This window comes from Squalius cephalus (assembly GCF_949319135.1).
Source record: "Squalius cephalus genome assembly, chromosome: 8".
NCBI lineage: Eukaryota > Metazoa > Chordata > Actinopteri > Cypriniformes > Leuciscidae > Squalius > Squalius cephalus.
In genome coordinates, this window is record NC_137129.1 from 7,695,740 (window position 1) to 7,721,467 (window position 25,728).

Genomic DNA, 25,728 nt, shown 5'->3' on the forward strand with positions numbered 1-25,728 from the left:
TTTCTCGTTTTACTCAAGATTGTCCTGTTTAACTACATTTTGTTACATTATGGAAGTAAAATGGGTTACAAATGCTTCATGTTGACTTTAAAAGTTCAGTTGCTATTGACAATATTGATAATACAGATAATATTATGAAGCATCTGTCAAATTTATGTAAATTATGACTTACCTTTTCTTTGCTTGTCATATCTTGAGCAATGAGTTCTTTCTGTCTCTTTATCTCTTCCTTTGCCTGTTCTATATCCACCAAAGTGTTTTTCACATCTTCTCTCATCTGCTCCACCTTATCATTCGCTTTAATGGTATCCTCAAGCCTCTCCTCCAGCTCCTCTTTTTGCTGCTGCATCATATTTTTCATGAGTTCTAGTTCATCTCGTTCTCTCATAATCTTTTCTTCTCTGTGTTCCATCTCTCTTCTCTTTCGTTGAACTTCATTCTTCAACAACTTCATCTCTTCCCTTTCTCTTTTCAGAATTTCCTTGTTGTGTTCCACCTCACCCTTAAGACCTCGCAGCATTTCTCGAATGTGTTCGATCTCCAGAATGAGCCTCTGCATCTCAGCATTCATCACCTCTTGGTCTGCTGTCTCCATCTGACATCCTGCCATTCGTTTTTCAATCTGGAATTTCGTTCTGCGCACCATTTCTCTTGTCGCCTCGGTCTGCTGAATAAGGTTGATGATTGTGAGATTCATCTGTCCTTTCTCCTCTTCTAAATCTCTCTCCTCAACCCTTTGTTCAAACTCCTCCCTTGCTCTTTGGATTTCAACTTTAACTTGCTCCATTTCGTTCTTCTGTCTCTCCGTCTCCATTCTTTTCCATTCCATCTCATCTTTAGCCCTTTGTATCTCCATCTTCAATCGTTCCATCTCATCCTTCTTCCTCATGGTCAATTTCATCCTTTGGTCAAGTTCTTTCTTCTTCCCTTCCATTTCTCTCTTCATCAGCTCCATTTCTCCAATCTCTCGTTTGGTTTTCTGCATCCTTTCCTCCAGCTCTTCTTTTTGTCTTTGTATTTCATTTTTGACATGCTGCATTTTGTCCATCTCTACTTTTGCTAGCTCCATTTTCTTTTCAACATCCTCTTTTTGTTTCAAGATCTCAGTCCTCATCAGTTCCATCTGGTATCTCTCACTCTTTGCTTTCATCATCTGATTCTCAATATCTTCTTTCTGTCTCTGGAGGTCTGCTTTCATCTTTTCAAGTTTAGTCATTTCTGACCTTGCCTTTTCCATCTTGATATTGATGTCCTTCTTCTGTTTCGTTAACTCCACCTTCATGTCTTCAATCTCACCAATCTCCTTCTTCATAGCTTCCATCTTCCTCATTATCTCCTCCTTCTCCCTGTTCATCTTCTCACGTTCCTCCTGCTCTCCCTTTTCAGCCTCATCCCACAACCTTTCCATCTCCGCTCTCACTCTGTTAATCTCCTCCTTGACCTCCCCATACGTGTCATTCCCTCTCAGTGTTTCCATGCGAATCTTCTCCAGATCCTCTCTCTCGTATTCCATGTCCTCCCTCATCTGCCTCAAAGCATCCTCTCGTCTTTTTGTCTCTTCTAACCTTTTATTCACATCCTCTCTTTGTTCTTGGATCTCAAGCATAAAAAGTTCAGCTTTCTCTCTATCTTGTCTCACTAACTCTCTGCTTCTGTTCATGGTCTCTGTGTCAATAACTAGCTGAGTTTTGATCTTCTCAAGTTCTTCTTTTTGTCTCTGTACTTCTACATTATATCTCATCATCTCATACCTTAGTTTTTCTAGATCTTTCTTTTCGTTCTGGACCTGAAATTTAATCTGTTCAAGCTCCTCTCTCTCGTTAACTAAACGCTTTTCCTGATCTTCCTTGTCCTTAAGCACAGCTGTTCTCATTTGCTCAATGAACTCTCTCTCTTGCTGTGTATCCTCCAACATCTTCTGTAGAATCTCTTTTTCAGAACTCTTCATCTTTTCTAGCTCATGTCTGGCTATTTGTATCTCTTCATTTATTTGTTCTAACTCCTCTGTTTTCTTATGTATTTCATCTCTTTGCTCCAGCGCCTCTGTTATGGTTTCATACCGTCTCTTTTCTGACTCTTCCATTTGCTTTTTTAGGAGCATCTCAGCCTCTTGGACTGCAAGTTTGGCATGGTTTGCTTCCTCTTTTTCTTTTTTTGCATCTCTAATCCTGTTCTCTATTTCTGCCTGTTGTCTTTGTAGCTCATTTATCATGCTTTTGATTTCATCTGCTTCTTGTTTAGCCTTTTCTCTGCTGTTATTAATCTCTTCTCGCTCTTTCTCCATCTGTTCTATTGTTCTTTTCAACTCTTCTCCCTTTGCTTTAGCCTCATCCATCTGTTTGATAGCGGCATGTTTGTCTTCTTCTGCCTGAACCTTCATTTTGTCAAGGCTGTTCTTCCAATGCATGAGCTCCATCCTGCTGTCCTCAATGTTTTTCTGGGATCTCTGGACCTCGTCCCTCAGTTTTTCCAGTCTTTCCAGCTCATCCTGAGTTTTTGCTCTGAGTTCGACTTCCTCTGTCTCAGTTTCATGCCACCTGCTCTCCATTTCTTCCTTTACCCTTAGGATTTCACTTCTGAGGAACTCGCACTGTTTGGTCTCTCTTCTCACCAAATCTCTCTTTCTTTCCAGCTCCTCCTGCTCTTCCTCCAACTCAGCCTTTGTTTCCTCCATTTTTTCTTTAGTTTTTTGGATCTCCTCAACCTTCTTCTCAATATCTTCAATTTGCCCTTGAATTTCAGCTTTCATTTTTTCCATTTTCTCATTTTCTCGGATTGTGATTTCTTGACTGTTCTCAATCTCTTCTTTGGCTCTGACCATTTCATGTTTAATTCTCTCTAGATCCTGTCTCTCCCTCAGCATTTCCTCTTGTCTTCGGTTCAAGCTGTCTTTTTCGGCCTTGATCTCTGCTTTGATCAGTTCTGTCATTTCTCTTTCTTGTCTGGCCTCTTCTCTTATCTTAACACTTTCTTCCTTCTCTTTCAGTATCTTTGCTTTCTCTATATCGTTAGCTCTCTGTATCTCTACTCTTACACTCACCAGCTCATCTCTCTCCCTCTGCAGTCGAGCTCTGTGCTCTAGCTCCTCTGTCACTATATCATACCTCTTCTTCTCCATTTCTTCTTTAGCTTTCCGTGTATCATCCCTCTGTTTTTCTAGAATATCTTTGTCCCTCTGAATCTCTGTTTTCATATGTTTCAGCCTCTCAGTTTCTCTTTTTACTTCCTCAACTCTGCCCTCCATAGAAATCATGCGACTTTGTATGTCCGCTTTGGCCTGTTCGATCTTTTCCCACTCCTTTTTGACCAGCTCTCCATTCATTACCAGCTCCTCTCTGCCTCTCTCAATTTCATGTTTCATCTCTTCCAGATCTTTTTCTTTTCTTAAGACGTTTTGCCATTTCTTTTCAATGAGGTTGTTTTCTATAAGTGCTTTAGCTCTCAGCTGGTTTATTCTCTCATCCTCTTGTTTTGAAAACTCTCTGTTTCTTTCAGCCTCTTCTCTTGCTCTTTGAACCTCTTCTTGCAGGTATTTCAGCTCATCTTTCTCTCTTTGGATTATAGCTCTCTGTTCCAGCCTTTCTTTTTCTGTTTCATGCCACCTTTGCTCCATTTCCATCTTCACTTGCTGTATGTCAAGTTTAATCTGCTCAAATTGGTCTTTTTGCTTCTTGATGTCATCCTTTTTTCTCTCCAACTCTTTTTTTTCCTCCTCTATTTCAGATTTCATCTGATCCATCTGACCCTTTGCTTTCTGTGTTTCGTCAATCTTCATTTCTATCTCATTAATCTGAACTTGTATAGCACTTTTCATTTGTTCCATTTGTTCCATCTCATACTTGGTGCTTTCACGGTTGCTCTCCAGCTCCTCCTTCTGTCTCAGAGCCTCATATCTGATCATCTCCAAATTCTGTCTCTCTCTCATGATATCATCTTGCTTTTGCTCCAGGGTGGTTTGCTCGGTTTGAAGATCAGCTCTCATTTGCTCTATCCTCTCCCTCTCTCGGTTTACCTCTTCTTTATTCCGATCCATTCTTTCACGGATGTGGTCCATCTCAGCTTTCATGTGAGTAATAGTTCTCTCAAGTTGACTTTTCTCTGTGGTCATCCTAGTTATTTCATCTTGCTGTCGCTGAATCCTCTGTCTCGTGTTCTCTATCTCAGCCCTTTCTTGCTTGGTTCCTTCCCAAAGTTTCTCGATCTGCTCAATGGCACGCATCGTCTCCACTTTACGCCTTTTTAGTGAGTCTTTTCTCTTCTGAATGTTTCTTGTATGCCCATTCTTGTCATCCTGTTTTCTTTTTTCTCTGGGAGAACTGAGTGGACTGCCTTTCTCTGTTTGCGTGTGCTTGCTGTTGCGTTGTATCCACTCTGCAAATAAAAAAAAGATAATTTACATCAGGCCCATTAGTTTACTCCAAGCAGAATCAGTATTTTAAAGCAACACCAAAGCACTTTTCCTCTTCGGTCCCCCTACAGGTTGGAAGCGGAATTGTCCATTACCGCTGACGTAAATAATTTAGCCTACCGTCGCACGCACGCTATTTGTTTATCCAGCACTGGCTTTGGAAGTAACGATGTCCACAGACAAGGTAGAGTATGTTGCATGATTTTATGAAAGTATGATGTATTGCGACATCAGAAACGAAGAAAAACAAAATAATGACATTGCTTGCTATTTTTTGTAACGCTTGCCGTAAAGCAAGTCAAATTTGTAGTTTCTTATGTCTCATTCGAACTACAGATCCGCTACCCGATCTGGCAAACTTGCATTGTGCGGTTATAGCAGATAGAGGGTCACAAAGCGAATGCAGAAGAGCCGTTCACCCTGTTACGAGTTGATGAAACACTGAAATGATTTTGGAAACATTATTTTAAATGACAAAATATTCTTTGGTGTTGCTTTAACATTTCAGTTTATGTGTTCTTTCTGTAACATAAACGTTCCGATAACGGTTTGATTAGAAAATGTACCGGTTTATAACTTTTTTTTTTTATTATTACTTATATGTTATACAAGCTTGAATTGAACTTTATACTAAGAGCTTGTGACTAAACCTCATAACTCGAGTGGATCCTCAAACTGTCGGCAAAACCTACAGTAGCTCGCACCCGCCTCAGTCCTGCACACATTTGGAGACTGTCTCTGCTTGTTTGCAGTGCAAGGGCAAATAAAAAAAACTAGTTCTTTAAATATGTACAGCGTTTTCTTTATTCAAAACACGATGTGTGTAAAGGCTAATATTTATTTATTTTAGGAGCAGAGTAGAGTGTCTTATTCTGGTATTTGCTAGCTATCTAGTCAGCCAATTCAGCCTGTGCGTAACACTTTGTCTTTTATAACGCAAGCTTTTTGCCAAATATTTCAAACGACAGTAAAAACTGAGCGCCCTCATATAGCTACAATAACCTTTGCAACCTATAAGTTGATGATCACTTAATGCGATGCACTTACTGCCTCAGATGCGACCATTCTAATGACCATTTGTTTGTGAAAAACCTTGTAACTCCATTTGAGCTTGATTTTGGAAAATTTTGTATAATATAACGTCACACGCAAGTGTCTGACCATACATATAGCCACTATACTAAATTTAACAAAAAAAAAAAACAAAAAAAAAGTGTTTAATAATTTTTAATAATTAAAATTTTCTGAATAGTAGAGAATCTACAGTAACCTGCAATTTTCTATGGTTTCCTAACTCACCATGCTGGATATAATCTGCCAGTCACATATCCTCGGATAAACTCCTGCGATCCAACCGCTAATGCCAGCACATTGCCTTGTCACTTACATAGGATGACTTGACATCTGAGCGTGAGCATTTCACTGACGTTGGATGCGTCAACGTCACATTTGCATAGGCCATACTGTTTGAATTTATTATTGGTTGACTGCCAAATTAAAATCTTAAAAAGAATGATAATATAACATTATTAACCAGTTAATTTAGTTTTTCTCTATGTTCCTGTTAAAATTTCGGTCATTTCCAGTTTTTGTTTTTGTTCCTTGAACCGGTTCAGAGCCCTGATGTACATATATGTTATGCTATCATAAGAATCTTCATGCAAGTTTTATTTTGTTCATGAAAGTTTATAGAGACAAGTTTATAATGACCATGACAAAAAAAAAGATTAATGATTTAACCTGTTTTGTTGAAAATAATTTGCATATCGGACAGATCCGGTTCTTGTCAAATGACTGATACTATTGCTAGCCACTAAAATCCACAAATCTATTAGTTTTTCTAACCTAGTTCGTGAATCAATTCAGGCTCTGTCATTCTCAGGATGAGATGGAAGGACACTCTGTTTCGGGCTGGCTCTCTTTCCAAAGCCTCAAACATGAGCCGCATTGCCTCCTGCTGGGTTGGAGCAGCCTCCACTTTTTGAGCTGGCACTTCATGGATCAGACTTTGGGAGATAACAGCCTCAGCAATGTCACTGACCCGAGTCGCTCTGGTAATTATCTGCTCCTTGAATTCTGTCAGGAAATCTCCAACTATTGGGAAGAACAACATTTGAAGGAGAACATGCATAAACTATGCACAATACAATTGCAATAAATTAAACTTTGATTAAATTAAGTGGTGCTCTGTGAACTTTACCATAGTCTCTGGATTCTGCCATTGCTGCTTGTTACATGTTTTTTTTTAAATAGATGATGGTGTGTGAATTGTGATCTGAAAATGAATACAAATTAATTGCAGTACATAATATACTACAGTACTACAAAAATAAATAAGACATAACAAAATAATATTAATCAATATATATTAATAGAAAAAAATAAAAGTGTATGTAAAGTTAAGTCTTATAAAGTTTGAAAACAGTTTTAATTCGTTTTAAAATGGAGAAAAAAAAAACAATGCATTAAAAATATGTAATCAAGTTAATACTATATATTTTGTTTATACATGAGAATTACCGTAAAGAGGCAGAAATAGTATTTGTACAGTATTTGTTGTAGACTTTTTTTTATCTTCTTCAACTTAAACTGAATTAAAAGCACACAAATCATCTAAGTACCAGACAGAACAAGTAGCTAAGACATATCACTTAAACAAGCGATTGATATATTTTCTTTATAAAATTGTTACAAACATTCTTACCTTCTGTGTTATTATGGTATTTAATTAATTCTGTAAAATGTTGTGGTCTGATGATGAAGGCATATTGCTGCAATAACAGTGAAAGTGACTCTGACATGCAAAAACAAATCTTATCTTACTTCAGCACATGCATAATGTCTACGTAATTCACGTAATATGGCACAGTTTTGGATTATTGAGCTGTTGGATTGGCTGTGGGTGGCAAAATATCATGTGTCTGGTCTTCTCTGATAAAGGCAGTGTATGTACTGTACAGGCCCACCCCTGACATGGTGTCACAGTCTAGACCTCACTGCAACACCTACTTGTACTAAGTGTTATAGGAAAGAAAAAAATAAATTCCTGCCCAATAGAGTGGGGTATGATGTGGTCCAAAAATATATAGTAACAATATTGAAACTGTATTTTTATTTTTTTATTTATTTTTTTACATACACATTTCAAATAATATTATCACCAGAGAAACTGGAGTAAAAAAAAAAAAAAATCGATATTTTTTTCAGAATGTATATTTGGTTTGCCCCCCACTTCGGTTGCTGTAAGTTTATGTAAAAGCTGTCGATCTGATATGATTAAAAGAGCATCTTGTGCTGTAATAAAAGTGAGTAGCCTACATCTTGACTGTCCCGTCCGTACATAGGAGTTAAACTAATCAATTGCAAATTTACTTGATATGTGACTTTAAAATCTTTAAGCCAAATCTTAAATGGTTCTTCTTCAAGTCATATTTTTTTCAGTTTGTCAATTACGACTGTGACTTTTACTAGGATATTGTCTAGGACTTTTATTATAGACTGTTATCCCGGACTTTTATTCTGAAATGAAACTTCCGTTCAGGCAAACGCAGATCGGCGGTGAACTGTAGAAGGAGGCAGAGCATTTCTCATCAGCGTGTTCCTGTTAACCTGACAAAACGTCTTACGCAATGAGGTTCCAACTGTTTTATTCTTTAAAAATAAAAATATATAGAAACTGCTTGATTAAGCCGAGGTTTATCAAATTGCCGTATTTCTTATTATTATTTTGATGCTATGCTAGCTCGGTGTCTGTTAGCATGTTGCTCTGCTAGCCGTGGTGTGCATTTTATGGATTAAATAAATGGGACATATTTACTATTTGTGCGCTTGCATTAAAACTGATTAATGATGCATTTGGATTTAACTCCTATTATTTTGTTGTTTGTAAAACGCTATGTATTCTATCAAGGAAATTGTTCTTTAACTCATTCATGAACGAATGAATGAAGAACCGAGCATTCACATGAACAATGATGCTCCTTTTTACCTGTGATTGTTTTTGTTTTCCCAATAGTTAAAGAAAAAGATTAGCTTCTTTGACTACGATTTGAGATTTTGCTGGATGATTTAAATTGTATTTATTTTTTGTTAAAAGGAATAGCATTTGTGTTTTTCCCTTTATTCAATTAGCCTACTGTTTTTGTGTTTCTCAGAGGAGATCGTGGCAGGGGCCGAGGTGGCCGATTCGGCTCCCGCGGAGGTTTGGTCCAAGGGTGAGTTTTATTTTATATATATATATATATATATGTGTGCGTTTATATTTTATTTTTTGACTAATTTTATATTGATCTAACATTCCATGTCTTCTGTTTTTTCAGGTATCGGCCCTTTGTTCCTCACATACCATTTGACTTCTATGTTGTAAGTGCATTTCTACATTGTTTCTTTGCTTTGTGAAACTAATCCTTTACGCCTCCAGCTCATGAACTGCTTATTACAGTGTGAGATGGCCTTTCCTCGAGTGAAGCCTGCTCCTGATGAGACCGCTTTCAGTGAGTGTCTGCTGAAGAGGAACCAAGACCTTTCTCCTAACCCTTCTGAACAGGTACAATGATCTTCCATTAGGATAAATGGACTCCAATGAGTCCTCCCTATGTGGGTTAAACCATAGATCAGTAAATTAAGCCTCATCATCCTCCATATTTATTTTAACTCTTAAATATTTATTAGAAGAGTTAGTTGAAATCATTTGGGCGTATGTTTTTTCATTCTGTTGCAGGCTTCCATTTTGTCCTTGGTCACTAAGATTAACAATGTCATTGACAACCTAATCGTGGCACCTGGAAACTTTGAAGTGGTAAGAAGGCAAAGGCATTTCAATAAGTCAATCTTCATTTTCCCCCCTACCCCCATATTACTTTTGTAGAATAAATGTTTAATGTCTTACAATCCCCTCTGCAGCAAATTGAGGAAGTAAGACAAGTGGGATCGTATAAAAAGGGCACCATGACGACGGGACACAACGTAGCTGACCTTGTTGTTATCCTGAAGATCTTACCCACCTGTGAGTATCATTTCATGAGTTATGTTCTGTTTAGTTGTTTATGTGGGTCACTTCTATCCCAAGAGTGCTTGGTTTATTGATAATCCTGTAATTTATTTTCTGTTAATTTGTATAGTGGAAGCTGTCGCTGCTTTGGGAAACAAAGTAGTTGAGACCCTGCGTACACAGGACCCTTCTGAGGGTGAGTATTGGTTTGAATCTGGCAAGCCGTTTAGAGTGGAGAGGAAAAAACTTATTTGTAATCAAAATGGGGGAAAATCAAATTACTTTACCTGCATTTTCAATGACATGTGTTCCTCTTCTCTTCAGTACTGTCCATGCTGACCAACGAGACAGGTTTTGAGATCAGCTCTGCCGATGCCACGGTAAAAATCCTCATCACCACGGTTCCACCCAACCTGCGCAAACTAGACCCAGAGCTCCACTGTAAGTCACACTCTCAAACACTACAGCTGGTAGTTTGACAAGTTTTTCTTACAAATTAGCTTTCTGGGGTTCTACAATGATTCACCATGCTGCTATTTTTTTATTTCTCAATATTGTATATTCAATTCAAATATTAAATTAATATTTAATTTAAAACACTGGTTCTAGCCTATTTTCTCGATGTTTGGCTCAATGGTCATGGTGCAAAGGACCCTAGGTTTAAATTACTCCCAACCATCCCTTTAAATAACCTTTTAATTTTCGATTATCGGCCATATAGCAGCCAGAATTTTAACAGCGGTTCCTTCCTATTCCTTTTGCAGTGGACATCAAGGTTCTGCAAAGTGCTCTGGCAGCCATTCGTCACGCTCGCTGGTTTGAGGAGAATGCTTCTCAGTCAACGTAAGGATAGTTGTATCTCAATGGCTTTAAAGGGCATACTTCACCATTTACTCACACTCATGTTCCAAATCTGTATGAGTTTTTTTGTTGAACACAAAAGATATTTTAAAGAATGTTGGTAGACAGTTGATGGTAGCCATTGACTTCCATAGTACTTTTTTTAATGAATTAAATGTCTGTTGTGGCTTACTTGGGTTTCTATGTTGATTCAGTGTGAAGGTTTTGATCCGCTTGTTGAAAGACGTTCGAGCACGCTTCCCTGGATTTGAACCTCTCACGCCCTGGATACTGGATCTGCTGGTGGGCACCATTGTCATAGTCTAACTTGGTTTTCTGCACGACAGATATCAAATCAACTGCTGTAATGTTGCTTACTTCACAGGGTCACTCTGCTGTCATGAACAACCCCTCTAGGCAGCCATTGCCACTCAATGTTGCTTACAGGTGAGTCAGAACTTCCTGTTTGTTGTTAACCAATTGCTTGTGGTTATGGGCATCAATCTTTTTTTGGATCTTGGGGTGAAATGAGCATGTGTATTGCAGGCGGTGTCTTCAGATGCTCGCTGCAGGTCTTTTCCTGCCTGGTTCTGTAGGGATCACTGATCCGTGTGAAAGCGGGAACTTCCGTGTTCACACTGTCATGACACTGGAGCAGCAGGTAATACAGATTTGAGGCAACTGGTAATGCACCATTCTAATGTTAAAATCAGATAATCTGATTCATTTGTTTCTGCAGGACATGGTGTGTTTCACAGCCCAAACGCTGGTTAGGGTTCTCTCTCATGGAGGATACCGTAAGATCTTGGGCCTTGAAGGAGATGCTAGTTGTGAGTGTTTGAGGTTTATTCCAGATTCAATTTATGTAGTTCCAATATTTCTGTGTCATTAAGCCAATTGTCTGTGATGCTCATCTGCAGATCTCACCACCGAGATGTCTACATGGGATGGAGTGATCATCACCCCATCTGAAAAAGCCTATGAAAAACCCCCAGAGCGCAAGGAAGAGGAGGATGAAGCATTGGAAGAAGGTGGAGAGGGGGAAGATGAAAGCATGGAGACCCAGGAATAATGCAGTGGTCTCCGACGACAACGATTTGGCCTGATCGTTTGTATTTATGTTGGTTTTGTAATAGATATGTCTTGTATCTACAAATTTTACCCATAAGTACCCTGCATAATGGTTTCTGTACATCAGTCTGCACCTCCTTGAGAAAAAACCATGGTTGGAAAGGCACACAGCTATAACAAGGACCAAAAGGCAATGGCCCATTATTCTGTCTTTTCACCTCAGCACATTCTGATATGGTTATATCTAGGAAGGGGACTGGAAATTACTTTTTGTGTTTTTGGTTTGTATTTTCATCTCGTATGGTCAATTAAAGTTTTTATTTCCCCCTTTGTACTACATGTCAGCATTCTTTTTCTTAATACCGAGTGTGGTGTAGTAGTTTGCCGCCCCCACTGATCTTGGACAAATACAAGGGATAGTTGACCCAAAAAATATCTTTTATTTATATATATATATATATATATATATATATATATATATATATATATATATATATATATATATATAATATAGAATAATTCTCAATTTTACATCCATCTGAAGTCCTGCAAACCAAAATGCTACCAAAATTCACTTTAAATGTTATAAATGGATATTGTAAAAATAATTTATGGTGAAAGGACTTAATACTACTGAAGAGACTGAATTATAAGATGAACAAGTGTAATTTACGGACGTCCAATTAAGTTTGTTCTTGTGTGAAGCATGCGTGGTTGAGCTTTAGTGTCCGTAAAATGAAAACATTAAAAATAACTTACTACCTTTTGTTCCAAAGATGAACAAAGTCTTTGTGCTTTGGACCAACATGAGGGCAAGTAAATGACAATTTTTTATTTAGGGTAAAATATGCAACCAGAAGTCTGCTGTTCGGAATGCCATACGAATACTAATGTATTCAGACCATTGGCAGCATAATTACAATAATGAGGTTGCTTCTATACAATAATTCAAATGTTAAGTTAATATTGAGTAACTTACATTTAAAGCAACTTGCCATTTTCTTTATTTCTTGTTGCTTTACCAACTGGTTCCAAATGACGTGAAAAAAAAAAACGAGCATAGTGGCTTTTTTTTTTTTTTTTCTTATTTTTTTTTTTTACAAAGCAGTTGATGAGTGATCCAATGAGTAAGTAATATTCGTTCTAATTCTATGATAATAGGTTAGTCCACCACAGGAATATCGATAATGACACAGGAACAGAATTATTTTTTTCTAAGTAATGTTGACCAAAACATTGACAGCCAATCAGCTTTAAAAAGCTCGAGCTTTGCGTGTTATCGAAAATGTCCGACTTCCCACTTCTGAAATCGTTATGAGCTCGTCGTGCAAAAGTACTTTGCTGGCGGAAAGAATAGGAATCATGAATCGTGATAGTCGGATCCGCCATCAAATTTAAAAGTTTAATAATAGGAATCGTGATTGTCGTTTGAACCTTTCTGGATCCGCCATCAAATTGATAAGTTTAATTATATCAAGTGCTGTGAGAAAAGGCTATAAATCTCCACCTCCAACATCCTCACAGACAATATAGCCTACTAGCTGGGACACCTTATTTATGTGTACAGATGTGACGTAATGACGCAAAGACATGTTCTAATTTCCCGCGGAAATCCACCAGTACCACTGGAATTAAAGACATTATAAGCTTACCGTTTTGAATCGAGCTAAGGCAAGCAGATAGTTTTGAACACTGGTTATGTACTTGCTAAAAAAATATATTTTGGATAATTTTAACCCAAAAAAGTTACGGAATGCAGCTTTAATTTAGAATAAAATGTAGCTTCCCATTCATCAATAACATACTGAGATGCTGACAATTCTGGAATTTGCTATTTTCGCGGTGTATAAAACATGCTTCAAATGTTGAGCTGGGGGAAAAACAACAACTAATAAAGAATATTATTGTCACAGAATACCCTCCGCCATGTTTAACGCTTATGGCACGGCAACGGCAACTCAAAATTATTTCCGAGTTTCCCTGTAGTAAATACGACTTGAGAGAAAATGATATCCAATTTTCCGACAAGGAAACTCAATATTTACGATAGTTCCGATAGCACGTGAAGGCAGCAAAGCAGACGAACGCTAACTGCAGCACGAGCGTAATATCGTCAGTTGTTGGTGTGGGCGCTAATATCATTCCTGGCGAACGGGCCTAAACAGAGACTTCTAACGTGAGTATACGTTTTAAACAGATTTTTCAAAAGGTTTAACATCAAAGTATGAAGTTCGTGTGAAATATGAACTCGTCTTAAGTGAAGGCAAATCAGGAAAATAACAGAGCACTAACTGGACAGCAGTCATTTTACCTTGCTAAAATAGCTTTATAATAATTTTTAGAAAATGTTTACAACCGTTTACAATATTACATTCTGTTTAGGTTTACCACATCACAGTGTGCCATCTCTCTGATTTAATGCTAGACATTGAGCTGTACATCAGTGGCGAGAAAACAAAGATTAAACATGATCCATGAATTTTTCAGCTGTGCCATTATTCATCATAAGGCACCCCCTCCACCCTTTCGTTTCAACAAACCAGTAAAAGATTTCGATTTATTTCAAATCTGGAAATAATATATTGAAAAAGGTGAAGTGGCAGTAAGCTATTGCAGTTTGGTAAAATGATGTAAAAAGCATAGATACAAAATCAACTTATTTTATCTTGGCACTGTATATAAAAAAAATAAAATAAAATACAACAACCGTAAATAGTGATATTGTTAATAATCAAATTTTCCACAATGTTCTGTTATGAGTAACTCAATGAACATTTGAAACAGAACAGAATTGTTTTGCTACATCATAAACTGCCCAAATATTCTTCATCTTTTTTTCCATTATGAGAGGCGAAGTTATAGTCTTCAGATTTGTATGTTCATTTGACGATTGCCGTCATGTGATATCTTGCACACAAATGCTAGAGGAGATGGGCCTAATATTAGCTGTTATTTTTCAATTGATCTCATCTCGTCTATTTTCTACATTAGCAGCAATTACGAACAAAAGAATAAAATCTAAATCGGGTGGCTCTTTACGCGTGAACACCCTGGAGAATACAGAGTAGATTTTCTCATAGTCATAACTGCAATAACATTTTTCTTCATTATATATGAAATTATCAATAATACCAGTAATCATCATAACAATCCATTGAATATTAATAACAACAACTTCAATTGCAACAGATATATTTACTGTACATAATACAACAGAACTGAGAAGGTATTTGTAATTACACAGTAATTGTTTGTAAGTCTATGACCCATGTAATTTCCAGTGATCAGTAATGTGGTATAGAATCCAACGTAACGTCTACGTCACACTGCTACAAGCTCCTCTGTGCTACGAAGAAATATTCATCACTTACTCTAGCTAAATCTGGTTACGGCACATACAGAGGCTTCGCCAACACTTTTGAGACTCGTTTTTCAGTTTAAAGTAGCAATGGCAGAGAGTTTCAGCCATCCATTCTGACCTATTAAGAGACACCAGGTGTCTCAAGAACCGACAATCAACATACCGATCGGGTCATGTGTTGACATGGGAAGCTTTACATGATGCAGCAAGAGACACAGTTATTAATATTGTATTTGATTAGGTTCCATCAATCCAGTTACATTGGAAAATGTTGGTTAGAATAGAAAGGCCATCAAAATAGTCTTTCCGAGCAGTCCATTTGAGCCTAAAAAGGCAAGCGAGTTGGCGGGGGAGGGGGGAAAGTGTGGTCGGTCAGTCTTGCTTGAAATTAAGTTTCGTTGGTATATCAAAAACAAATGGCCCTGATAAGAGATCATCCTATTTCTCGCACTGGAAACCCCAACGGCGTGTCAAACATAGTCTTTCAGTGTTTTGAGAAGGCAGGAAGTCCTTCACAGTGGAAGAGGAAATCTGTTGTGCTTTTCTGTCGCATAGACTCGCTGTTTCGGAAAACTGTAAATACAACCATTTTGAAGTTTAAAAAAATATATGTCAAATAAATAAATAAATAAATAATAAAAAGGAGATGATTTGCAACAGTAAATAAATAAAAAAACATACTGCAAATGTCTGCCATAACTGTCAGACTAATAAATAAGATGAGATTAAGATACAGAAATGTGTATGTAGTTATTGTAAATAAATAGATAAATACTCCTGTCTTTTTTCCAGACAGAGGATACAGATCTACAGTTTTGATAGAAGAGTTCTTTTTTTTTTCATGGATTAATAAAAAGCATGCAGGTTACATAAACATCCAGTGTGAGGTGGTTATTAGCTGGATGAGGTGTAACAAATCAAATTATTATAGCAATACATATTGTGTGAGTTATATATTTTGTATTGAATATAATACTGAATAGTTAGATTTAAAAAAAAAAAAACACACACTATGCTGTTAGGCACGTGTAGATAGTCAAGACAGAAAACAGATTATATTTTTCGCCCGTGGACAACATGGCAAGTGGCTGTCAACCGTCTGTTCTTTTGTCAAAAGTCTTTAACCAGTCCATTTCAAGATTGACAAAAGAAATAAGAGGAAAGCAACCCGATTCTGTCTAAAGTCTTCTATAAAGTCCACAGAGCTTTTTTTTCTTTACATATTTGAACATCACTTTTGACAACATATGTTCATCTGCTAATCTAAAAATTTACTTTATAAAATATACATCTCCCAATAAAATATGTTCCATCTTATTCCATGGTTCCACGTACCAAAAACAAACGAATGTTCATGCAATCAACATTTTTTCCTTTTCTCTAAAAACCCCCAAAACAAAACAAGTATGACAATGAGTTTGCAAGAATGATTGTGTAATCTGGTTTCCAGGTTGCTTTCATCCAAATTAAAAGTTGAATGCACACACAATCCATTCTTCCTATCACATTATATTTTCATTAATGTTTCCTTTCTTTCATAAACACAAAACTTCACCACTTAAACTAACATAGCATTTTTTTTAAAAGTGGACACAGGCTTTTATTTCTAAAATAATCTAAAGTGAGTTATTTATTTAGTTTGAGTCTCAGACAAAATTAAAGAGGGAAATGACAATAATAATAATAATAACTACATGAAATAAGTTGTGGGCCAGACCACTAGACAATGGAACTGGAACTAATAAATGTCTCCCCCCAAAATAAATAAATAAATAAAAATAAAAAAGAGAACAAATCAGTTTTAAAAAAAAAGAATAAAATTAAAGCACTCAGGCAAAATGTAGAAGCTACATTGATTTCACATTTTTCATCTGTTACAAAAAAAGGCAGAGGGGTGAAATGAACAAGATGCTTCCCTTTCCCTCTGAATGATAATTTTTCAGTGTGCAGGTCAAGTGTGAAATTAAGGATTGTCTTCTGCACCCCTCGGACAACCGCTGCTGTTTTTGAAGAGTCTTATGATGTAGACCATCCTGTTTCAGGAAGCGTGGCTGTTGCCTCAGAGCCTGAATGGTTTTGTTGTGTGTGTGTGTGTGTGTGTTTTTCCCCTCAGAAGCCTGAATGCAATTGCAAAGTGATATTGCACTATACAGGAGACAAATCCCTGTGACAGTTTGATAACTGGCTTTTAAAAAAAGGCATTTATCTTTACTGCAAACGTTGTTGAGTTTTACTACTGCGCTGCTAAGACATTCAGTTTCAGGCCCAAATTTACATCAGGGTGCATTGCTCTACTCTGGCCACAAGAGTGCGCTAGTGTCACAGTGAAAGGGGCTACGTCCGCCGCACTGTGGAATCCATTAACAAACACGTACACTGCCAAGATTATATCAAAACAAAGTCTATTATTTAAAATTACAAGATAAGATCCTTTTAATATGTGATATTGCACCCGTATGTGTTGCCGTGGTTCATTAAAACAGTCCTTAAATTTGTATATATTTTGTGGACTTACAAAAGTCTCAATCATGTGACACTTGGTTGTGCTGGTTGAGCCCTTTTTGTGAGAATAATAACACTTGCTCAACAACAAAAAAAAATCAAATACAACGTGTAAGCTCACATCCAAACACCAGCAGCATACTGGTAGGCCATCTGTAGTTATCTATCACGCTAAAGTGAGTAATTGCACTCGCTCTCTGGCCGATTTGTAACATGGACGTCTGTGCAGAGGGCCAGAGAAGAGCCGTGGTGGTTGTTTACGGGGTGTCTGACTGATTCAGAGTCTCGTCTGAGCCTCTGTGATGTAGATCTCGATGCTGTCAGCGCTCTCCGTGGCAGAATTCTGGCGGAACGAAGCGGAGCGTTTGGTCTGGAGCAGCCTGCGCCGCGTCTCCAGCTTCTGCCGTTCGCCCAGGTCCAGCGATTTCTCCCGTTCGGGGACGCTACGTCCACGCGAGACCACCAGCATGCCCCCGGCCTCGGCTGTGCTGTCGGCCCTCAGGCTGCCCGTTACGCCACCGATGGGCTTCTTTGGTAATGGAGGTGGAACCTTCTTGTCCTCCTGAGAGGAAGAGCGGGGGAGTGGCGTGACAGCATGGATGACCAATGCAGGGATGGACGGGAACGCAGGGAAGGACACCGAAAACGCACACGTACAAGCAGAGAGGATGGAGACCAGGACATATACGGAGAAGAGACGGCACCATGGAGTTGCAACATAAGAATGATTTTGGATTAGTTTTTTTAGGATGAGCATGAAATTGTGGAAGCAGCAGACAGTAAAAAGAAAGAAAACAGAGATATTAGTTACATATTTGTTAGGCTTTAATATCTCAAAGCAAATGAGCAGGTCTTTAGGCAGTAAATCAGCTGTTATTCCAGAACATGCATGTCTTTTTTCCCCCCTCTAGTTTAGTTCCATTTCTTGCTGAGGTGTTTGTGTGATGGCAGAGAGTTGCTGGGACCCAGCACACGAGCGGTTCTCCTGCCCGCTGCTGTTTTGGCACTGGAGTGGAGCTGTGCAGTGACTGGAGCAGAGCGGATCTCCACTCTCACCTTCTTCTCAGGAGGCAACCGCCAGCCCGAGTCCTTCAGCCGCTGGAGGTCCTGAAACTTCACTCTCACGTCCTCGATGGCTAGCTGGAGGAGGTCCCAGTAACCTGCCAGATCCTGAGTGGTGGGCTGAGGGTATGATGAAGGATCCTATGAGAAGAGTGAGGGATATTATAGAGTGCCGCAGGGATGACATATTTTCGTAGGCCAAAACACAGGAATGATCTAGTATTTTTGCACTTACAGTTCCATCATCCATCAGTTTTTGCTAAATGCCTCAAGATATTTTCACATTTTACTCTACGGCATAAAATGCATAACTTCTATCCCCGTGTGATTTGACTTGTTTTGAAAATGGCTGTCGCTGAGAAGTGGCTAAATGGGACTACAGAGTTTGTCACGAACATTAAATGCCATCACACCGAACAGGGGTGTGTTTCCAGTACAACGACGTAACTCGCTGCTTAACTACCATAGAACGATGCATAGTCACGACTGTTTCCCGAAACCATATTGCCGCAAATTGGTCGTTCAACCACGTTGGTTAATGATGTCACACACGTGGTGGAGTAATAACTTCTTTTAATGAATCTGTTTGAGATCAAATTAATGTAAGATGTTTTGCTATAAATTTAGGACATGGCATCTGAGGACTATTTCTCAATTTTCTCAGTTATTTTACATTATTTCCAGATTCAATCAGGCTCGTTCTTACTTACTACAGCACGTTCGCACATGCGCACTCTTCAAAAACGACACTTTAAATCTCTTGACAAACTAAAGACTTAATTGACATTTGTATGTATTCTAAATAAAAGATATAAATTGTTCTGAATGTCAGCTTGCTTATTTTGCTCAAGATGAGGATTTATTGAGTCCACATGTCATGCAAACAAGAAACTCTGCTTCTAACCACAGGTCGAGAGCTGTCGTTCCAACTACACAACTATGCGATGCTGCTTGCGAATGTTCGTTAGAACGATGGTTCCAGGAAACACATAGAGTCTGCCGATAATGACGGAACTTGCGACTATAGTTGGCTAACGATGCTTTCGGGAAACGCACCCCAGGAAAACTCATCTATTCAAAAGGCCGCTTTCACAGCCTAGTTGTGTTTAAAATCGCGCTCTTGCAAACTATTCTAACTCAAACAAAGGCTTATTGATGGTGACAGTAGCCATGTTTCAATCCAAAGTTGCGAATTTAACTAAAATGGAATATCGCATAAAAATTAAAGCAGCGTTAAATGAACAAAATAGTCACTTCCTGTGACATTGGCGGCAAATATCTGTTTCTGCAACTGTGGAAGTCACTGTAGTCCCCCCCCCCCCCCATATTATAAATAACTTGCGTCTCAGAGCGTGCAGACGAAACGCAATAAACGCTGTCATGTTATTTTGCATTCAGATGCCTGGTGTTTGGGAACTCAATCGTGTGAGACACCTCTGGGAGGGAATTAAACCAAATCATTCTGATGACAGACTTCTGACAGATTTCAGAATAATCAAACCAACATTTGAGATGCTGTGCAATGCAATTAGTCCACTGGTTAGTCCAGTTATCCAATCATATCCACTGTTGAAAGAAAATAGTTTTTTGGTTTATTCGGTAAATGTGTTTTCATTGTAGTTTATGCACATGTGTTCTTATTGGATCAAAAATGTATGGTCATCTTGCCGTTTCCATCCAATGTGTTTTATTTTATTTTATTTTATGCAACATCCGAAAAGCTGATTATATTTAGACTTCAAAATTCGTAAAAACCTGTGTTCATTTTTGAACTTTTGTTTGGTCACAGATCTTATTTTCAGCAATAATCCAAAGGCCAATGGAAAAATCCTATTGGGTTTTTGTTGAGGGAACAAGGCTGATGCAAACTTCTGGGTTGGCCTAGTAAAATACGTCATCACTGCAGTGCTTTATTTAGAAATCACACAGAAAGAGACATTATAAAGAACTTCTATTGAGTGTATAGCCATTAGTGTTGAGAGGTCTGATTCATTTTCTTAAATCACTTCATCATTTTGGTCAATCAGTTCATTTAAACAGTTCAGTTCAAACAGATTACTAAAATCATTACTAAAATGTAATTTTTACAAAACAACTGTAAAAGGCTACAGTAAAAACTTGTTAACAGCAAGATTCCTTAACTGTAACTGTACATAGTTAAACATTATATGCCTTTATACTGTAAAATAATGCCAAATTATGATGATCTCTTTTTGTTTTACCACCTGTATTACTGTGGTGGTTATTTTAAAATAAAAACATAGGATAAAGATAAAAGGTAAGTAAGGACGTCCTCCCTTTTATCCACAACAGAAAGAGTTACAAAGCACTCACCACACTCTGTTGGCACATCCTAAAGAACTGCTGGACTCTTTGTGACATGAGCATCTGAGCACTGCCGACAGCTCCTCTGATGAGTTCCAACACTGAACCACAAAACAAACCAATCAGAGCGGGGGAGGGGGAGTGTTACAGAAGGAATTGTGGGAAAAACACAACATATTCAAGATGAGTGTTTTGGGGCTTTTAGTCAATGTCTGCTCCAACCATCTCTTCTGTTATTCCTCACTCACCGTCTTCCGGCAGTTCATTCGTCTCTGCCTCTCTCTCCATGTTCTGGCACCATCCCTCCATCCTCTCTACCTCTGTCTGCAGGAGCCGGAGGAAGAACTCTCCATCCCGTAAGCAGGGTGAGGCTCGGCCCGAATCTGGGAGGCTCCGCGGGCCCTCGCTCCAACCTCCCACTCCGCGCTCGGGGGCCAGAGGCAGAGGGGAGTGAGAGCGGGGCAGGGCCCTCAGTTCTGGAGGGCCGGGCTCGGTGGTGTAACCGCTGTGGTAGTCCTCACGGTAGGCCCACTGGCCCTGTGTGTGCACTGTGCGATACTCTGCAAACTGACCGGCTGATTCCGGTTCAGACGAGTGCCGCTGGAATGAGCAGCCAAACTGCAGGCCCTTGTCTTGAGTGGGGACGGTCAGCCCACCAAAACCCTCTGTCTCAAGATCAGCCTGGACACTCGCGGTCACACTGTTGGAGCGTTTGAAACGGGCTCGTCTGGAGCAAACAAAAGGACAATTAAACTCAAATGTAGTGGTAGACCGATAGAACTATATGTAGTTACTGATATAGTGATCATATTTACCGGATTTATGGCGTAACATTCATTACCACAAAAGTAATTTCAACTTAAACAAACCAAGAAATGAAGTTACAGTGAGGCACTTACAATGGAAGTATATGGGGTCAATTTATGAAGGTATTTGTGTATTATCTGAGCTTTAAAAATCATAATTTTAGGGTTTATGGCGTTGCATTGTCATAGCAACAAAGTTGCAAAATTGGATGCAACATTGCAGAGAAAAGGTTAGTAAGCAATTTAGCACACTAAAATCATATTAACACTCATATTGTTTACATCTTGTGGCTAAACTATTGAAAGTATTTTAATGTTTACAGATTTCCCCCAATCACTTCCATTGTAAGTGCTGCAAATGTAACAGAGACTGTTACATAACAACCATAACTATAACTTGCAAATCAGCATTATGCCAAATATACTGGTGATTGAGCTTGAACTAATTAAACCTAAACCACGCCTTTAATAAATGCCAAAAATAGCCTACATGAAATATGACCCCAATGACTTCAAACCAATATTTAGTTTCTGCTAAATCAAGAAAGAGGCTGACAATGGTAATTAATGATCAAAAGGCACAAAGCTAATTCGTGGATGAGTGACAATGACATCATTTCACAGGTTTTGCAGTGTTGCGTAATGGCTGCCTAATTATACCCTCTCACCTCACTCCGTGTTCCTAGCACGTACACCCACTGTGTGTGCGTTTGCTTGCGTGCGTGTGTGTGAACCTTGCACCTGCACCTCTTGCTCATCTAACACTGTGACACATTCACACTCCCCACCTCAGAAATAAACCAACCACCCCTGACAACTTTTTCACAAATTTGGAGAATGAAGGGAAATATAAGAGAGATATTTAAAGAGCCCAAAAAAAGCTTTTAGTCTCTGTCTGTAGCTTTTAGTACATGTCTGTTAGATTTGAACTAATCTATAAGCTAGTGCACTGGTTCTCAACTGCTTAGATTTCACATTGGACATCAAGTAGGGACCCAACACAAACATGTTCTTAAAAACAAACACTGAAATATATTAATGTTATCTTAAACTGCAAAGTCCCAAAAACATGCAAATGCTTTGGTTTCCAAACATCTTGACAAAATGTGACACATTATATATATATATATATATATATATATATATATATATATATATAAGGGATGTTAATTGTAAAGGACTTAATTATTCTTTTAGTACAGTACTTCTAATATAAAGAAATAATAATAATTAGAGCCACTAAAGGGACATATGAGATGGGAGAGAGAAAAAAAATTCAATGATTTTGCGTCCTCTCGCATGCGTTTTGCGTTCCCCCAAGAAACTTTGGGTTCACTCGCAAAACCGCAAAACCGAGAATGTAAATGTAAAATGGGGGGAGTGTAAAATTCCATTGCCAAATGATGAGAAAAGTAAAAATTTCTTGAAAAAGTTGCATTTAATCAGATTTTTTAATGACTATTCTTTTTGAATGAGTCATAAATACAAAATCAAATAATTGGCCTGAAGTATATATTAAACAATACCATATTTGTTACTATACAGCATTAATTAATATTATAAAATGTTACTGACCAATGCCATAATCTTTAACTACATGTTGTCATATGAACAACCAGTCAGTAACTTCTATGATTAGTCATGTGTCTGTTTGATTCACTGAAAAAGAACACCATTTGAGCGCTGGTATTTTATTTACATATTTATTATTTATAAATGAAAAAAAAAAGTCGGCACACCATGGCTCCAAAAAGTCGTTACGTCTGACGAAGAGCCTACGTCCTCGAAACGTTACCACCTGTGTGTGAGTCTACTATTAAATTTTTCACATTTTTGGAGCCATGGTGTGCCGACTTTTTTTCTGTTTTTTATTCATTTCCTTGTTGAGCACCCAATTTGAGCAACACATTGCTTTGCTTTGGATGTGTGTGCTTTGGATCTGATTTTATTTGTAAATGGAACAATTCCTGACATTCCTGAAAAAGTAATCAGCTTCCAACCCTATTTATCATTATCTATTTATCATTAAATGTAACACATTTAATATACATAGTTAAAAATGGACTGTCTTGCTCTTTCGGGAAAGATTAACAATGTGACTCATATTGAACTCAAGAGCGTTAAAAAATAATTAAGTGCTGTCTAGAATGAGAAATGTCCTTCCCACTAATACCACCTGCCACCAACCAGCAGTAGCAAGTAGCAGCTCATGATTCATGTAAACAAAAGACATTTTGGCTGTTTAAAATAAGCGAGGAACCCTTCAATACTCCTTTAATTGCAAATACAAGATAAGTGTGCTATTGAATTCCATTTGTTATGGAAAATGTTCCGGGATCTTTATACATGGAGAAAAATGAAGCTTGATCTACCTCTTGTCATCCTCCACCTGAACCCCTATGGAGTGCACTTCTCTCAGCGCTTTGCCTTCAGGGTCTGAGTCAGACAATGTCTCTGAGCTGTCCACCTGGAAAACACACAGAGAGACATTTAACAAAAATGTTGCACATGAGAGAGAGATCAGTCTGTATCCCTCATGGGATAGTCCCCTCTTATACCTGCACCGCGATAGAGGGTCTCCACTTCCTCCCTCGTCCTTCCTGTTTGAACTCCTCTCCTCCAGTCAGAGCTTTAGCTAGGGACATACTGTTCTGGGGCAGAGAGGCCGATTTTCCCAGGCTGCCTCCAGGCCGGTCCCTGGATCCCCTGGGCCCCTCCAGTAGGTTGTCGGCCGAGCTGCTGTGTTTGGGTTTCATTGGACCAGGTCCACCGGGGTAGCCGATGCTCTGAAGGGCCCTGCCGTTCAGACTCTCTGCAGAGTTGCTGCTCTGTCGGACCCGCGTCGTGCTCCCTCCGAGGTAATGCCCACCTCTTGAGGTACGCCCCCCGCTGCTCCCCGTCAGGTCCACTGAGTTGCTGTGCTGTCTGGGCCGGACCAGAACGGGCTGTCCTGTACTCTGGAAGTAAGCGTCCTGAGTAGACTCAGTGCTGCTTTGAGCGGTCACAGAGATCATTGGCTTGGACATGCGAGGGGGAAGAGGAGGTGGTCCTTTCCTGTACGGGAACACTAGACCGACAAAGACAGAAAGGATTTGTTGAGACCTGTATTTATATTAATCATTTGAAAAATGAAGGGCTGTTCACTCAAAACAATCCCCACAGAAAGAATAAAACAAACGTTCTTTGAGTTAACTCTCCGCCGAGGATGCAAAGACTTACAAATACCTGCAAAAGTCCTCAAGTACTAGGCCCATTTTTCTAGCTGAGACAAAACATGGACACACAAACATGTTTCCGACACAATGAAAAAATACAACCAAGACAAACTTGTAGCATCTTTATAGAAACAATGTTAAAAATGTCATCCTCTGAGTTTCGTTTGACCATAGCGCAAACTAAAAAAGCTTCTGCATCTAAAAGCCTGATCTCCTTAGTATCCTAATTTAGTAATACTATTTACATCATGAATTTCTATTTGTGTTGTTTTATTATTTTACCATTGAATAGATATTTTGAAACTTTTGATTATAAAAACTCTAATTTGCAGATAAATATACAGTGACAATTTTTCCTCACCCAGAGCTATCATATGGCTTCTGAAGACTAAGAACTGTAAATTGTAAAAGCATTACAATTTACAGAATAGAGAATTGTGAGAATGCATACAGAAGCAAATATAGTTTTGTTGTATATAGATGACAGAATCATGGAGAAATGTACATAAATGCATTAGCTTAAAAAATCCCAATCGAAAGTCATTCAAAAGCTTTAGACACATCCTCATGGCTTAAGTAACATCAGCTCGCTCACACACACACACACACACACACACTAGCTCTTGACAGCAGATACATGAAATTCAGTGGGACACACTCAGAGATTAAAAGGAGTTTTTAAAAAGCATGCCTAAGCCGTCCTTCCACCTCTCTTGTCCTCTCCTCATCCCTCTCTCTTAAAAACACTCACACTCCGGTGTGTATCATGAGTGTTGCCTTGGGAAACTGCAGATGGATGCTTTTGACACTTCACAAGGGCTTTAATAAATCTCCTGTGAGAGTCTCTACTCTAAACGAGAGAATAAGGGACAATGAAAAAAGATGGAAAGTCATCCAAATAATAGAGAGAATAAAATATCATTGCAATTACGACCATGCAGCGTTCATTTTTACACAGATTTTGGCTTTTGGCTTTTGTCACATTAATTAATTTCAGTATTTCATTGACGAGAATAACACTGCCACCATAATCTTGACTACAACCCAAGGGATAGTCAAGGAGACAGGCGATCTCAAGGGAGTTTGAGCATTTTACAGTGTTTACCATGTAACATTTGTTTACAGTCTTGATATACTGAGAGCGGAGA

At 38.5% G+C, this 25,728-nt stretch overlaps 3 protein-coding genes across 4 annotated transcripts in view; 1 reads left to right on the plus strand and 2 right to left on the minus strand.

Annotated features, from left to right (window-relative positions):
• LOC307163424 (uncharacterized protein) overlaps positions 1–7,261 on the minus strand; it is a 45,534-nt gene extending 38,273 nt beyond the window's left edge. The window contains exons 1-4 of the mRNA XM_079879447.1: positions 7,113–7,261; positions 6,609–6,683; positions 6,254–6,502; positions 173–4,371 (exon numbers count right to left, since the gene is read on the minus strand). Of these exons, the coding sequence (XP_079735573.1) occupies positions 173–4,371; positions 6,254–6,502; positions 6,609–6,630 (4,470 nt within the window). The 5' untranslated portion in view covers positions 6,631–6,683; positions 7,113–7,261. The remainder of the gene's footprint in view (positions 1–172; positions 4,372–6,253; positions 6,503–6,608; positions 6,684–7,112) is intronic.
• A 667-nt stretch (positions 7,262–7,928) lies between these two features.
• ilf2 (interleukin enhancer binding factor 2) lies at positions 7,929–11,643 on the plus strand. Its single transcript, XM_079879448.1, has 14 exons — positions 7,929–8,042; positions 8,563–8,622; positions 8,728–8,770; positions 8,850–8,954; positions 9,129–9,206; positions 9,311–9,413; positions 9,529–9,594; positions 9,723–9,839; positions 10,163–10,241; positions 10,454–10,541; positions 10,624–10,685; positions 10,785–10,899; positions 10,978–11,068; positions 11,159–11,643. The coding sequence occupies exons 1-14, from the start codon at positions 8,038–8,040 to the stop codon at positions 11,308–11,310; spliced, it is 1,164 nt and encodes a 387-aa protein (XP_079735574.1). The 5' UTR covers positions 7,929–8,037; the 3' UTR covers positions 11,311–11,643.
• A 1,981-nt stretch (positions 11,644–13,624) lies between these two features.
• The window catches only part of dlgap3 (discs, large homolog-associated protein 3), a 173,367-nt gene continuing 161,263 nt past the window's right edge, over positions 13,625–25,728 (minus strand). Inside the window, exons 7-12 of one of the 2 annotated variants that reach the window (XM_079877813.1) lie at positions 23,924–24,432; positions 23,738–23,832; positions 20,808–21,286; positions 20,569–20,660; positions 18,229–18,375; positions 13,625–15,230 (exon numbers count right to left, since the gene is read on the minus strand). In XM_079877813.1, the coding sequence (XP_079733939.1) occupies positions 15,183–15,230; positions 18,229–18,375; positions 20,569–20,660; positions 20,808–21,286; positions 23,738–23,832; positions 23,924–24,432 (1,370 nt within the window). In that variant the 3' untranslated portion in view covers positions 13,625–15,182. Of the gene's footprint in view, positions 15,231–15,424; positions 17,735–18,228; positions 18,376–20,568; positions 20,661–20,807; positions 21,287–23,737; positions 23,833–23,923; positions 24,433–25,728 lie in introns of those variants that run through there. The other variant, XM_079877812.1, reaches the window with a different exon arrangement.